Below are 16203 nucleotides of genomic sequence, written 5' to 3'. Positions count from 1 at the left end.
ATTTTTGTCGTATTTCTTTGGAGTTAGCATAAAATTCCACCGAATGGGAAATAGTATGTAGTTTTTCCCACAGTTCCTAGGTTTCTTAATAACATATATGACACGGGTCAGTCAAAAAACCCCAAGCATACTTAAAACCTCTTCTAAACAGCCCTGTTCAGAGCAGCCTGTTTTAGGGGTGGTTGTCAAGTCTTTTGAAAAAACTTAGAGATTAAACTGTCAAAAAGTGTGTTTGTGTCGAACCCCAAGATGCAGAGATGGAGGCAGGCATGGAGTGAGAAAACATGATTGAACAAAGATACTAAGACAAAATCAAACAAAAGGGTACAAAGACAAAGCGCGCACAAGGCAGATAACAAACTAAGGGTCTTTAACATAGAAGCAAGCAAGACACAAAAAAAGGGCCTAGCGTGGAAGCTAGCGGGTAGCAAACAGGAAAACAGAAGTCGTTACTTTTAGAGTGAAAACAAAACAGAAGCAGGGAACAAAAGACAGTAAGTTCAAACAAATGTAGCTTACCACTACGCTGCAATAAAACGACACCACACGATATCAACGACAGGAGCGACATGTGGCAACGACAATGATCCAGCACTGACTGGAAGACAAAGTGGGAACAAATAGGAGCGGGCTGATTGACTACAGGTGTGGCCAGGTGACAATCAGCTGCAGATGAGGTGACAACAGCACACAGGGAGACAAACAGGAAGCTGAACCTAAATAAGAGCACTTGACAGGAACTAAAGACAGGAGATACTAAACACAGAGGAAACAAAGACAAATGCAGAGGAAAAAACTAAAACATAGACAAACGGTCAGGGGAAAGCCTGACATAAACAAAAACAAAAAAAAAATAATTTGGGTTGATTTATGTTAATTCTCCCAAAGTCTAAGGGAACGGTGCAGCTCCTTTATAAAAATATTTTTGTCGTATTTTTGGGGGGAATTCACATAAAATTCTATCAAATTTGAATAATTGTGCCGTTTTTCTTAATTTCCTAGGTTTCTTAATAACATACATGACATGTGTCAGTCAAAATACCCCAAGCACACTTAAAACCTCTTCTAAACAGCCCTGTTCAGAGCAGCCTGTTTTAGGAGTGATTGTCAAGTCTTTAGAAAACATGTAGAAATTAAACAAAAGAACTAATGTGGGGTAATTTGTGTTAATTATCCCAAAGTCTAAGGGAACGGTGCAGCTCCTTTATAAACATGTGTTTGTAGTATTTGTTTGGCGTTAGCATAAATTTCCACCAAATGGGAAATAGTATGCAGTTTTTCCCACAGTTCCTAGGTTTCTTAATAACATACATGGCATGGGTCAGTCAAAATACTACAAGCATACTTAAAACCTCTTCTAAACAGCCCTGTTCAGAGCAACCTTTTTTAGGGGTGGTTGTCAAGTCTATTGAAAAAACTTAGAAATCAAACAAAAACAAAAAAAACTAATTTGGGTTGATTTATGTTAATTCTCCCAAAGTCCAAGGGAATGGTGCAGCTCTTTTACAAACATGTGTTTGTAGTATTTTTTGGAGTTAACTTAAAATTCCAACAAATGGGAAATAGTATGCAGTTTTTCCCACAGTTCCTAGGTTTCTTCATAATATATAGGACATGGGTCAGTCAAAATACCCCAAGCACACTTAAAACTTCTTCTAAACAGCCCTGTTCAGAGCAGCCTGTTTTAGGAGTGGTTGTCAAGTCTTTAGAAAACAAGTTGAAATTAAACAAACAAAAAAACTAATTTGGGTTGATTTATGTTAATTCTCCCAAAGTGTAAGGGAATTGTGCAGCTCCTTTATAAACATATTGTTGTCGTATTTTTATGGAGTTAGCATAAATTTCCACCAAATGGGAAATAATATGCAGTTTTTCCCACAGTTCCTAGGTTTCTTAATAACATACATGACATGTTACAGTCAAAAAACCCCAAGCACACTTAAAACCTCTTCTAAACAGCCCTGTTCTGAGCAACCTTTTTTAGGGGTGGTTGTCAGGTCTATTGAAAAAACTTAAAAAATCAAACAAAAACAAAAAAAACTAATTTGGGTTGATTTATGTTAATTCTCCCAAAGTCCAAGGGAATGGTGCAGCTCTTTTACAAACATGTGTTTGTAGTATTTTTTGGAGTTAACATAAAATTCCACCAAATGGGAAATAGTATAGTTTTTCCCACAGTTCCTAGGTTTCTTCATAATATATAGGACATGGGTCAGTAAAAATACCCCAAGCACACTTAAAACCTCTTCTAAACAGCCCTGTTCAGAGCAGCCTGTTTTAGGGGTGGTTGTCAAGTCTCTAGAAAACATGTAGAAATTAAACAAACAAAAAAACTAATTTGGGTTGATTTATGTTAATTCTCCCAAAGTGTAAGGGAATTGTGCAGCTCCTTTATAAACACATTTTTGTAGTATTTTTTTGAGGAATTTGCATAAAATTCTATCAAATTGGAAATATCGTGCCACTTTTCTTCATTTTCTAGGTTTCTTAATAACATTTTTGACTAGGTCAGTCAAAATACCCCAAGCACACTTAAAACCTCTTCTGAACAGCCCTGTTCAGAGCAGCCTGTTTTAGGGGTGGTTGTCAAGTCTTTAGAAAACATGTAGAAATTAAACAAAAGAACTAATGTGATGTAATTTATGTTAATTATCCCAAAGTCTAAGCGAACGGTGCAGCTCCTTTATAAACATATGTTTGTAGTATTTGTTTGGCGTTAGCATAAAATTCCACCAAATGGGAAATATTGTGTAGCTTTTCCACAGTTCCAAGATTTCTTAATAACATGTGACGTGCTTCAGTCAAAATACCCAAAGCACACTTAAAACCTCTTCTAAACAGCCCTGTTCAGAGCAGCCTGTTTTAGGGGTGGTTGTCAAGTCTCTTGAAAAAACGTAGAAATTAAAACAAAAAAACTAATTTGGGTTGATTTATGTTAATTTTCCCAAAGTCTAAGGGAATGGTGCAGCTCCTTTATAAAAATATTTTTGTCGTATTTCTTTGGAGTTAGCGTAAAATTCCACCGAATGGGAAATAGTATGTAGTTTTTCCCACAGTTCCTAGGTTTCTTAATAACATATATGACACGGGTCAGTCAAAAAACCCCAAGCATACTTAAAACCTCTTCTAAACAGCCCTGTTCAGAGCAGCCTGTTTTAGGGGTGGTTGTCAAGTCTTTTGAAAAAACTTAGAGATTAAACTGTCAAAAAGTGTGTTTGTGTCGAACCCCAAGATGCAGAGATGGAGGCAGGCATGGAGTGAGAAAACATGATTGAACAAAGATACTAAGACAAAATCAAACAAAAGGGTACAAACACAAAGCGCGCACAAGGCAGATAACAAACTAAGGGTCTTTAACATAGAAGCAAGCAAGACACAAAAAAAGGGCCTAGCGTGGAAGCTAGCGGGTAGCAAACAGGAAAACAGAAGTCGTTACTTTTAGAGTGAAAACAAAACAGAAGCAGGGAACAAAAGACAGTAAGTTCAAACAAATGTAGCTTACCACTACGCTGCAATAAAACGACACCACACGATATCAACGACAGGAGCGACATGTGGCAACGACAATGATCCAGCACTGACTGGAAGACAAAGTGGGAACAAATAGGAGCGGGCTGATTGACTACAGGTGTGGCCAGGTGACAATCAGCTGCAGATGAGGTGACAACAGCACACAGGGAGACAAACAGGAAGCTGAACCTAAATAAGAGCACTTGACAGGAACTAAAGACAGGAGATACTAAACACAGAGGAAACAAAGACAAATGCAGAGGAAAAAACTAAAACATAGACAAACGGTCAGGGGAAAGCCTGACATAAACAAAAACAAAAAAAAAATAATTTGGGTTGATTTATGTTAATTCTCCCAAAGTCTAAGGGAACGGTGCAGCTCCTTTATAAAAATATTTTTGTCGTATTTTTGGGGGGAATTCACATAAAATTCTATCAAATTTGAATAATTGTGCCGTTTTTCTTAATTTCCAAGGTTTCTTAATAACATACATGACATGTGTCAGTCAAAATACCCCAAGCACACTTAAAACCTCTTCTAAACAGCCCTGTTCAGAGCAGCCTGTTTTAGGAGTGGTTGTCAAGTCTTTAGAAAACATGTAGAAATTAAACAAAAGAACTAATGTGGGGTAATTTGTGTTAATTATCCCAAAGTCTAAGGGAACGGTGCAGCTCCTTTATAAACATGTGTTTGTAGTATTTGTTTGGCGTTAGCATAAATTTCCACCAAATGGGAAATAGTATGCAGTTTTTCCCACAGTTCCTAGGTTTCTTAATAACATACATGGCATGGGTCAGTCAAAATACTACAAGCATACTTAAAACCTCTTCTAAACAGCCCTGTTCAGAGCAACCTTTTTTAGGGGTGGTTGTCAAGTCTATTGAAAAAACTTAGAAATCAAACAAAAACAAAAAAAACTAATTTGGGTTGATTTATGTTAATTCTCCCTAAGTCCAAGGGAATGGTGCAGCTCTTTTACAAACATGTGTTTGTAGTATTTTTTGGAGTTAACTTAAAATTCCAACAAATGGGAAATAGTATGCAGTTTTTCCCACAGTTCCTAGGTTTCTTCATAATATATAGGACATGGGTCAGTCAAAATACCCCAAGCACACTTAAAACCTCTTCTAAACAGCCCTGTTCAGAGCAGCCTGTTTTAGGGGTGGTTGTCAAGTCTTTAGAAAACAAGTTGAAATTAAACAAACAAAAAAACTAATTTGGGTTGATTTATGTTAATTCTCCCAAAGTGTAAGGGAATTGTGCAGCTCCTTTATAAACATATTGTTGTCGTATTTTTTATGGAGTTAGCATAAATTTCCACCAAATGGGAAATAATATACAGTTTTTCCCACAGTTCCTAAGTTTCTTAATAACATACATGACATGTTACAGTCAAAAAACCCCAAGCACACTTAAAACTTCTTCTAAACAGCCCTGTTCTGAGCAACCTTTTTTAGGGGTGGTTGTCAGGTCTATTGAAAAAACTTAAAAAATCAAACAAAAACAAAAAAAACTAATTTGGGTTGATTTATGTTAATTCTCCCAAAGTCCAAGGGAATGGTGCAGCTCTTTTACAAACATGTGTTTGTAGTATTTTTTGGAGTTAACATAAAATTCCACCAAATGGGAAATAGTATGCAGTTTTTCCCACAGTTCCTAGGTTTCTTTATAATATATAGGACATGGGTCAGTCAAAATACCACAAGCATACTTAAAACCTCTTCTAAACAGCCCTGTTCAGAGCAGCCTGTTTTAGGGGTGGTTGTCAAGTCTTTTGAAAAAACATTGAAATTAAAGCAAAAAAACTAATTTGGGATGATTTATGTTAATTCTCCCAAAGTCTAAGTGACTGGTGCAGCTCTTTTATGAACATATTTTTGTAGTATTTTTTTTTAGGAATTCGCATAAAATTCCATCAAATGGGAAATATCGTGCAGTTTTTCTACAGTTCCTAGGTGTCTGAATAACATATATGACACGGGTCAGTCAAAATATACCTCAAGCACACTTAAAACCTCTTCTAAACAGCCCTGTTCAGAGCAGCCTCTTTTAGGGGTGGTGATCATGTCTCTTGAAAACATGTAGAAAGTAAACAAATAAAATAATTTGGGGTGAACTCTACAGTGCTGAGATTTTTTTTTTGTTTCTCTCAAGTTTTAAGGCAGGGGTCTCAGACATGCGGCCTATGGGCCAATTGCGGCCCGCGAAATGTTAATTTGCGGCCCCCACCTTAATATGAAAGTTTAATGTTAGTGCGGCCCGCAAGTTTTATATGAATGGCGCTAACCAGCGTTGCGTTATTTGGGTCCAAAATAGCTCTTTCAACGTTCTGGGTTGCCTACCCCTGCGTTGGTGGATAAGCGGCAAATGAATGAAAGCGAAAGAAACGTTGCCATGGAGACGAGGGTTTTCATATGTGCCTGGCTGCAGTCACACGGCGACACCTGTCCGTCAGTAACAACAGTCCCCAAAACCTGGACCAATTCAAACCAATTAAAAAACTATAGTTTTTTTTATTGTTTAATTTGCATTGCCTCACACGATAAACACTACATATATTTCTAAATGACGCCCGATAACACTCCGGGAGCCGTCACTTTTTTGCGCTGGCTATCCAGGTACTTTACCGGCTATTATTTGCCGACCGCCCTGTTGCTGTAGAGAGGAAAAGTGGAACGACACATATTGCGGAATTAACATTTTTATCCGTGCGTCGGCTAATTACAAACCCCAAACATGTCTTTTTCAAAGTATGCAGTGAAGAGAAAGGTTAATGATGAGCAAAGACATTTCCAGAAAAAGTGGGGGATGCAATATTTCTTTGTTGAGCACAGGAAAAAGTTGCAGTGCACAAGGAATACAATTTGAAATGTCATTATACAACTAGACATGCTGAGGAGTATGCAACATTTTGTTAAGAAATCTTTTGTCATAGCCCAAGCCTCACCCAGACTTTGCATCCAGTGGCCCCCAGGTGTATTGAGTTTGAGACCCCTGGTTTAAGGGAATGGTGCATATGTTTGTAGTATTTTTTTTTTAGGAATTAGCATAAAATTCTACCAAATGGGAAATATATTGCAGTTTTTCTACAGATCCTGTGTTTCTTAATAACATATATGACATGCATCAGTCAAAATATGTCACACCGCGATGAAGGATGTTTGGTATTGGTTTCTTCTGTCTTGTGAATTGCATGTTTTAGTTTGAAAAGTAACTCCTCTCGTTTTAGATCACTTGCCCTTCCTTTTGTGTCATCAGTCTGATGTCATAACTGAGCCCTTATAGCTTCCACCTGTTCCCCATTCACCTCATGTGTCTTATAAGCCCACGCCTCCCTTTGTTCTGTGCCAGATTGTCTTGTTTATACAGTAGCATCGCTAACCCAACAAGGGACTCCTTCCAGTAGCTCCACCCATTCGGCAGATGACTTTATGAAGTTCTTTAATAAGAAAATTGAACTTATTAGAAAGGAGATTAAAGACAATGCGTCCCAGCTACAACGGGGTTATAGTAACACAGATACGATTGTATATACGGCGGATACTGCAAATATCCAAAATAGTTTCTCTCGTTTTGATGAAATAACATTAGAAGGATTGTTACAACGTGTAAATGGAATAAAACAAACAACATGTTTACTTGACCCACTTCCTGGGAAACTTATCAAGGAGCTTTTTGTATTATTAGGTCCATCAGTGCTAAATATTATAAACTTATCACTTTCCTCGGGCACTGTTCCCGTTGCATTCAACAAAGCGGTTATTCATCCTCTCCTTAAAAGACCTAACCTCGATCCAGACCTCATGGTAAACTACCGACCGGTGTCTCACCTTCCCTTTATTTCGAAAATCCTCGAAAAAATTGTTGCAGAGCAGCTAAATGAGCACTTAGCGTTTAACAATCTATGTGAAACCTTTCAATCCGGTTTCAGGGCAAATCACTCGACTGAGACAGCCCTCGCAAAACTGACTAATGATCTATTGCTAACGATGGACTCTGATGCGTCATCTATGTTGCTGCTCCTCGATCTTAGCGCTGCTTTCGATACCGTCGATCATAATATTTTATTAGAGCGTATCAAAATACGAATTGGTATTTCAGACTCAGCCCTGTCATTGTTTAACTCTTATCTTACTGATAGGATGCAGTGCGTCTCCTATAACAGTGTGACCTCGGACTATGTTAAGGTAACGTGTGGAGTTCCCCAGGGTTCGGTCCTTGGCCCTGTACTCTTCAGCATCTACATGCTGCCGTTAGGTGACGTCATACGCAAATACGGTATTAGCTTTCACTGTTATGCTGATGACACCCAACTCTACATGCCCCTAAAGCTGACCAACACGCCGGACTGTAGTCAGTTGGAAGCGTGTCTTAATGAAATTAAACAATGGATGTCCGCTAACTTTTTGCAACTTAATGCCAAAAAAACGGAAATGCTGATTATCGGTCCTGCTAGACACCGACCTCTATTTAATAATACAACTTTAACATTTGACAACCAAATAATAAAACAAGGTGACTCTGTAAAAAATCTGGGTATTATCTTCGACCCAACTCTCTCCTTTGAGTCACACATTAAAAGCGTTACTAAAACGGCCTTCTTTCATCTCCGTAATATCGCTAAAATTCGCTCCATTTTGTCCACTAAAGACGCCGAGATCATTATCCATGCGTTTGTTACGTCTCGTCTCGATTACTGTAACGTATTATTTTCGGGTCTCCCAATGTCTAGCATTAAAAGATTACAGTTGGTACAAAATGCGGCTGCTAGACTTTTGACAAGAACAAGAAAGTTTGATCATATTACGCCTGTACTGGCTCACCTGCACTGGCTTCCTGTGCACTTAAGATGTGACTTTAAGGTTTTACTACTTACGTATAAAATACTACACGGTCTAGCTCCATCCTATCTTGCCGATTGTATTGTACCGTATGTCCCGGCAAGAAATCTGCGTTCAAAAGACTCCGGCTTATTAGTGATTCCTAGAGCTCAAAAAAAGTCTGCGGGCTATAGAGCGTTTTCCGTTCGGGCTCCAGTACTCTGGAATGCCCTCCCGGTAACAGTTCGAGATGCTACCTCAGTAGAAGCATTTAAGTCTCATCTTAAAACTCATCTGTATACTCTAGCCTTTAAATAGACCTCCTTTTTAGACCAGTTGATCTGCCGCTTCTTTTCTTTCTCCTATGTCCCCCCCTCCCTTGTGGAAGGGGTCCGGTCCGATGACCATGGATGAAGTACTGACTGTCCAGAGTCGAGACCCAGGATGGACCGCTCGTCGGGACCCAGGATGGACCGCTCGCCTGTATCGGTTGGGGACATCTCTACGCTGCTGATCCGCTTGAGATGGTTTCCTGTGGACGGGACTCTCACTGCTGTCTTGGAGCCACTATGGATTGAACTTTCACAGTATCATGTTAGACCCGCTCGACATCCATTGCTTTCGGTCCCCTAGAGGGGGGGGGGGTTGCCCACATCTGAGGTCCTCTCCAAGGTTTCTCATAGTCAGCATTGTCACTGGCGTCCCACTGAATGTGAATTCTCCCTGCCCACTGGGTGTGAGTTTTCCTTGCCCTTTTGTGGGTTCTTCCGAGGATGTTGTAGTCGTAATGATTTGTGCAGTCCTTTGAGACATTTGTGATTTGGGGCTATATAAATAAACATTGATTGATTGATTGATTGATGCCTCCCTAGAAACCTGTCCATGCCTTACCTCGTCTCGTGTTTTAATACCTTGATCCTGAATCCCTTCGTTGATATTTTGAGTTTTTCTTCTTCTCCTCCTCAGCAGAGTGATTTTGTGTTATTTAGTTTTACAGCCGAAGTGGTGAGTTTTCAGTTTTTCTTACAGTTCTTCCTTTTTCTCAAATTTTTTGAGTGACATTTTTTGTTAACCTTTATTAGATTAGAGACAGCGTAGACGTTTCATAGCCATTGTTTTTTCCTCCTGTTTATAATAAAGCTTATAGAATATACGGCGCCAAGTATAGTTTGTTATTGTTTTTTAGTTTTCCTCCTTTCAGGGTGATTTTCGGTCGTTCTTTTTTTTTTTTTTTTGGGAGCCTTTTTTGCCTACTAGTTTAGTTATAGCTTATATCAGGGTTGTCAAACTCAAATACAGAGTGGGCCAAACATTTAAACTGAACGAAGCCGCGAGCCAAGGTTGAACAAATTAACCTTTTAATGGGGACCCAAACAAGTTTTGCATTGAATATGGCTTAAACAACTTTTTTATAGTGACATGCAAAATCGAGTTTCAAATAATAATAATAAAAATTTTAAAATATTAATGGCATATCAAATTAAATTTAAATATAAATAAAATGCCTCTTTTCTATTTGAAGCCTTCTGGGGTGAATATCAAAATAAACTTTTCCCACAAGCTGATAAAAATGTTTAAAATAAAATGACAATAATGAATGACTCCAGCATTCGAGTCTTGAAGTAGCAAGAGAAAGTGCATGAATAAAACTTTCATTATTGCTCAGTTTGCTACACGGATTTGCTTTAACACTGACTATGGGACAAGCAACGCTTATATAACTTCCATCCATCCATTTTCTACCGCTTATTCCCTTTTGGGGTGGCGGGGGGGCACTGGCGCCTATCTCAGCTACAATCGGGCGGAAGGCGGGGTACACCCTGGACAAGTCGCCACCTCATCACAGGGCCAACACAGATAGACAGACAACATTCACACACTAGGGCCAATTTAGTGTTGCCAATCAACCTATCCCCAGGTGCATGTCTTTGGAGGTGGGAGGAAGCCGGAGTACCCGGAGGGAACCCACGCAGTCACGGGGAGAACATGCAAACTCCACACAGAAAGATCCCGAGCCTGGATTTGAACCCATGACTGCAGGAACTTCGTATTGTGAGGCAGACGCACTAACCCCTCTGCCACCGTGAAGCCCTTATATAACTTAATAGTACAAAATCAACTTTCAAAAAACGAACAAAAAAACATCAATGGTATATTAAATACAATTTAAATGAAACATTTAATGTATATTTTCTATTTGCAGCCTTCTGAGGTAAATATCAACATCCACAGGCTAATAAATTAGAAAATTAAATAATGAGGATGGATGGAATAATGAGGTGTGTGGGACGGGGTTTGGTGGTAGTGGGGGGTGTATATTGTAGCGAGTTAGATTCCGGGGTATTTGTTCTGTTGTGTTCATGTTGTGTTACGGTGTGGATATTCACCCGAAATTTGTTTGTCATTCTTGTTTGGTGTTGGTTAACAGTCTGGCGCATATTTGTAACCGTTTTAAAGTTGTTTATACGGCCACTAGAGATGCGCGGTTTGCGGTCTCATCCGCGGAGTCCGCGGTTAAACCGTGGGTCGGGCGGGTGACATGACGAAAAAATAGATTTTAATTAGATTCGGGCGGGTGGCGATTGAATCATCCGGAAATATTTGATATACATGGTTCTGGGATCGGTATTCTTTGCCATTCAAAGAGCCATTTAAGACCCGTGTCACAAAGCAAAGAAGTCAATAGGAGACGCTATTATTCTCTAGAATGACTACCGGCAGTCACCAAGATAATAAGTATTAGGGCGTGCTATGAAGTCATTGACTTTGTCGCCCTCTACAGCATGTACGATTTCTGCTTGTCAGTCCAGCAACATGTTGTGTGTGGCTTCCGCAGCGACACGCACACGACTGCAAGGAATACTGGGTGACACAGAGTACACTAATGGTTGTGATATAAACAATTTCAACACCCTTAGTAATATGCGCCACGCTGTGAAGCCACACCAGACAAGATTGACAAACACATTTTGGAAGGACATCCTCCCAGTAACACAACATAAACGCAACACAACAGATACCCAGAATCCTTTGTATCCATGACACAGTTCTGACTATTGCTAGCAGCTAACCCGCCCCCCCCACCCCGTGCGTCGGTAAGGTGGGCGGGGTTGGGGGCGCGGGGGTGTAAAATATATTCAGGAAGTGTCACGGATACAAAGGATTCTGGGTATTTGTTGTGTTGCGTCTATGTTGTGTTACTGTGAGAATGTTCTCCCGAAATCAGTTTGTCAATCTTGTTTGGTGTGGCTTCAGAGCGTGGCGCATATTAGTAAGTGTTAAAGTTCTTTATATCACAACCATCAGTGTACTCTGTGTCATCCAGTATGCCTTTTAATCTTGTACATGTGATTGCGAAAGCTGCACACAACATGTTGCCAGACTAACAACCGGTGTGTACATGTTGTTGAAGGCAATGGCTTTACAGCACGCCCATATTCTTGTCATCAGGATGAATGCCAATTGAACAATTGCGAGATCTTTAGCGGCTCCAATTGTCTTGGTTACTCTGTGAAACGAGTTTAGACAGCTCTGTGAGTGGTAAAGGTGTCCAACCTCTGATGTATTTCAGCGGGCGGGTGGCGGGCGGATGCGTTTCTGATAAAATGTTGGTTCGGGTGGACGGCGGGTGGATGACGACTTTGGTGACGCGGTTGCGGATGATATAATTGCATATCCGCGCATCTCTAACGGCCACCCTCAGTGTGACCTGCATGGCCGTTGACCAAGTATGCATTGCATTTACTTATGTGTGTGTACAAGCCGCATATATTATGTGACTGGACCGGTGCGCTGGTTGAATGGAGGAAAAGTGGGCATGACAACAGATTGTAGAGGACGCTAAAGATGCAACCAATATTGTTGTCCGGGTGGAAATCGGGAAAAAATTGGGAGAATTGTTTCCCCGGGAGATTTTCGAGAGGGGCACTGAACTTCAGGAGTCTCCTGGGAAAATCGGGAGGGTGGGCAAGTATGAGTACTAGCGGTGGGCCATCTCTAATGGTAATTTGATATTGCCTCAAGGGCCAAATGAAATTACACGGCGGGCCAAATTTGACACCCATGTCTTATATTGAATTGCCCTGACTCTGGAGGTGAAAGGAAGCTTTCAAAATAAAAGCCTGCCGAATTATTCCCTACTCTGCATCTGTGTCCTGTCTTTTGACCAAACCTGACAAAACAACACTTAAAACCACCTCTTTCCAGCCCTGTTCAGAGCAGCCTGTTTTTTTTCCCTGTCTCTGGCAAACATGCAGAACCAGCTCCTCTTCACTATGGTCTGAGGACAGGAAGGGCTTAATGAAATGAATCCACTTTGCTTTGATGTCCTCTGCGGCTGAGAGGTGATGTTACTATGTATGACCATCTGTGCATCTCAACAACGCGTGTGGAAATGAGCTTCAACGTGGTAGAGCTGTGGATGCGAGGAAATACACTACGACGGTGGCGTATTCCGCCATCTGATAACATGTTTAGAAATAGGCAGCTAACATACAAACGACTTGGTGGCATTCCAACAATTGATGGTCAGGCAGGGACTCCAGAGCCATATGTATGTGTATTCGAGCAAGGGTACTGCAAGGTCAGTGTTTTTCATAACATGTGCCCTTCAGGAGAATACTTGGTATGGCATCATGTGTCGTAACTTTGATCGACTGACCATACGTCCTCTTTTCCTCGGACATGTCCTGTTTTGCGGGGCTGTCCGGGCGGGGTAACTTAAATGCCTCTAATGTCCGGCGTTTTGAGTCAGGGTCGCGTGTATTTTCAATGTACATACAGGGTTAAGAAGGGGTTAAGATACAAACCCCGTTTCCATATGAGTTGGGAAATTGTGTTAGGTGTAAATGTAAACGGAATACAATGATTTGCCAATCCTTTTCAAGCCATATTCAGTTGAATGCACTACAAAGACAAGATATTTGACGTTCAAACTTATGAAATTTATTTTCTTTATGCAAATAATAATTAACTTAGAATTTCATGGCTGCAACACATGCTTATGTAGTTGGGAAAGGGCATGTTAACCACTGTGTTACATGGCCTTTCATTTTAACACAGTTTGGGAACTGAGGAGACACATTTTTTAAGATACTCAGGTGGAATTATTTCCCATTCTTGCTTGATGTACAGCTTAAGTCGGGGGTCTCCGTTGTGGTATTTTAGGCTTCATAATGCGCCACGCATTTTCAAGGGGAGACAGGTCTGTAATACAGGCAGGCCAGTTTATTACCCGCACTCTTGTACTATGAAGCCACGTTGATTCAACACATTGTCTTGCTGAAATAAGCAGGGGCGTCCATGGTAACGTTGCTCGGATGGCAACATATGTTCCTCCAAAACCTGTATGTAGCTTTCAGCATTAATGGCGCCTTCACAGATGTGTAAGTTACCCATGCCTTGGGCACTAATACACCCTCATACCATCACAGATGCTAGCTTTTCAATTTTGTGCCTATAACAATCCGGATGGTTCTTTTCCTCTTTGGTCCGGAGGACACGACGTCCACAGTTTCCAAAAACAATTTGAAATGTGGACTCGTCAGACCACAGAACACTTTTCCACTTTGTATCAGTCCATCTTAGATGAGCTCAGGCCAAGGGAAGCTGACAGCGTTTCTGGTTGTTGTCGATTAACGGTTTTCGCCTTGCATAGGAGAGTTTCAACTTGCACTTACAGATGTAGCGACCAACTGTTGTTACTGACAGTGGGTACTGAAGTGTTCCTGAGCCCATGTGGTGATATCCTTTACACACTGATGTTGCTTGTTGATGCAGCACAGCCTGAGGGATCGAAGGTCACAGGCTTAGCTGCTTACGTGCAGTGATTTCTCCAGATTCTCTGAACCCTTTGATGATATTACGGACCGTAGATGGTGAAATCCCTAAATTCCTTGCAATAGCTGGTTGAGAAAGGTTTTTCTTAAACTGTTCAACATTTTGCCTACGCATTTGTTGACAAAGTGGTGACCCTCGCCCCATCCTTGTTTGTGCATTACTGAGCATTTCATGGAATCTACTTTTATACCCAATCATGGCATCCACCTGTTCCCAATTAGCCTGCACACCTGTGGGATGTTCCAAATAAGTATTTGATGAGCATTCCTCAACTTTATCAGTATTTTTTGCCACCTTTCCTAACTTCTTTGTCACGTGTTACTCGCATCAAATTCTAAAGTTAATGATTATTTGCAAAAAAAAAATGTTTATCAGTTCGAACATCCAATATGTTGTCTTTGTAGTGCATTCAACTGAATATGGGTTGAAAAGGATTTGCAAATCATTGTATTCCGTTTATATTTACATCTAACACAATTTCCCAGCTCATATGGAAACAGGGTTTGTACAAATCCTTTTCAACCCATATTCAGTTGAATGCACTACAAAGACAACACATTTGATGTTCAAACTCATTAACTTTATTTTATGAAAAGAAGAAAGTGAATGAATGTTTATAACTGAATACATTTACATATGAATACGAATTTTTCTTCGTTTTATATATATATTTTTTTTTATGAATTAAGCAACGCTTATGACAACCTTTTTCCAAAACATTACATAGAATGTGAGATATAACAGGACAATGCATACGTGTATAATTTGTTTTCAAAACGCTTACAAAAAAGTGGGGCCCCCAAACTTTACTGTGCGATCCCATTTTTATGACTTGTTGGGATCCATGGGACCCCAATTTGAAAATTCCTAGCACCAACACTGCTGTCAACATAGGAAAAAAATGCTTTATTCAAATAAATGTATTATTTATAAAGCAAGTTCAAATACTATTGGCAAATTTTCACCTAGTCCCGGCCTAGGCACGCATATATGTGTCCTTTTTTGGGATTTCAGAATATGGTCAGCCTACCTTTGCACACGGTTCCGTTGCCGGTGTAGCCCGGCTTGCAAGAGCAGCTGTGTCCTCCAACCATGTTGAAGCACAAGGCATTCTCGTCGCAGTCGTGAAGTCCGCTCAGGCACTCGTCGTGCTCTAGGGAGCGTGGAAAAGACACGTGTTTATTTTCCCTCCGACAAAGCAATGCATTTATCCAGTCTCGTAACAAGAAGGTATTAATAACAAATAGTGAAAAGGAGGATGAGGTATTTCAGACGTTGCATTTTAGTGTGTCGTTTGGACCTGACAGGGTAATAAATCAGGCGTCGCTAACATATGTAAATTAACTCCTTATTATGTGAAAATGGTTCAATGAAGACATCTGTTTTGTTGTTGTTCTTTTTCATCTCCTAAATGAGCCACTGGCTTCTAAATAATGGTATTTACCGGTGCAGTGCACATTTGCACAAGTCTACTGGTGTTTTCTGTGACAGCACAAATGATCTCGGAGTAAAAAGTACACACAGAGTAAATGGCGAAAGCAAAAACACATTTCAGCAGACATTTTATTGATCTTCTCAAGGGATAATACAAACCCCGTTTCCATATGAGTTGGGGAATGGTGTTAGATGTAAATATAAATAGAATACAATGATTTGAAAATAATTTTCAACCCATATTTAATTGAATGCACTACAAAGACAAGATATTTGATGTTCAAACTCATCAACTTTTTTTTTTTTTGCAAATAATAATTAACGTACAATTTCATGGCTGCAACACGTGCCAAAGTAGTTGGGAAAGGACATGTTCTCCAATATGTTACATCACATTTTCTTTTAACAACACTCAATAAACGTTTGGGAACTGAGGAAACTAATTGTTGAAGCTTTGAAAGTGGAATTCTTTCCCATTCTTGTTTTATGTAGAGCTTCAGTCGTTCAACAGTCCGGGGTCTCCACTGTCGTATTTTATGCTTTATAATGCGCCACACATTTTCGACGGGAGACAGTTATGGACTGCAGGTCGATAACAGT

The 16203-nt window shown here is 40.1% G+C and overlaps 1 protein-coding gene across 1 annotated transcript in view; it reads right to left on the bottom strand.

The window, feature by feature from the left end:
- LOC133563738 (protein kinase C-binding protein NELL2-like) overlaps positions 1-16203 on the bottom strand; it is a 142336-nt gene that overhangs the window by 108879 nt on the left and 17254 nt on the right. The window contains exon 2 of the mRNA XM_061918036.1: positions 15200-15322. Coding sequence (XP_061774020.1) covers positions 15200-15322 — 123 coding nt within the window. The remainder of the gene's footprint in view (positions 1-15199; positions 15323-16203) is intronic.

The sequence above is a fragment of the Nerophis ophidion genome, linkage group LG12, assembly GCF_033978795.1.
Source record: "Nerophis ophidion isolate RoL-2023_Sa linkage group LG12, RoL_Noph_v1.0, whole genome shotgun sequence".
Taxonomy (NCBI): Eukaryota; Metazoa; Chordata; class Actinopteri; order Syngnathiformes; family Syngnathidae; genus Nerophis; species Nerophis ophidion.
The sequence above is the reverse complement of the archived record's forward strand: the minus strand, read 5'-3'. Positions and strand labels throughout refer to the sequence as shown.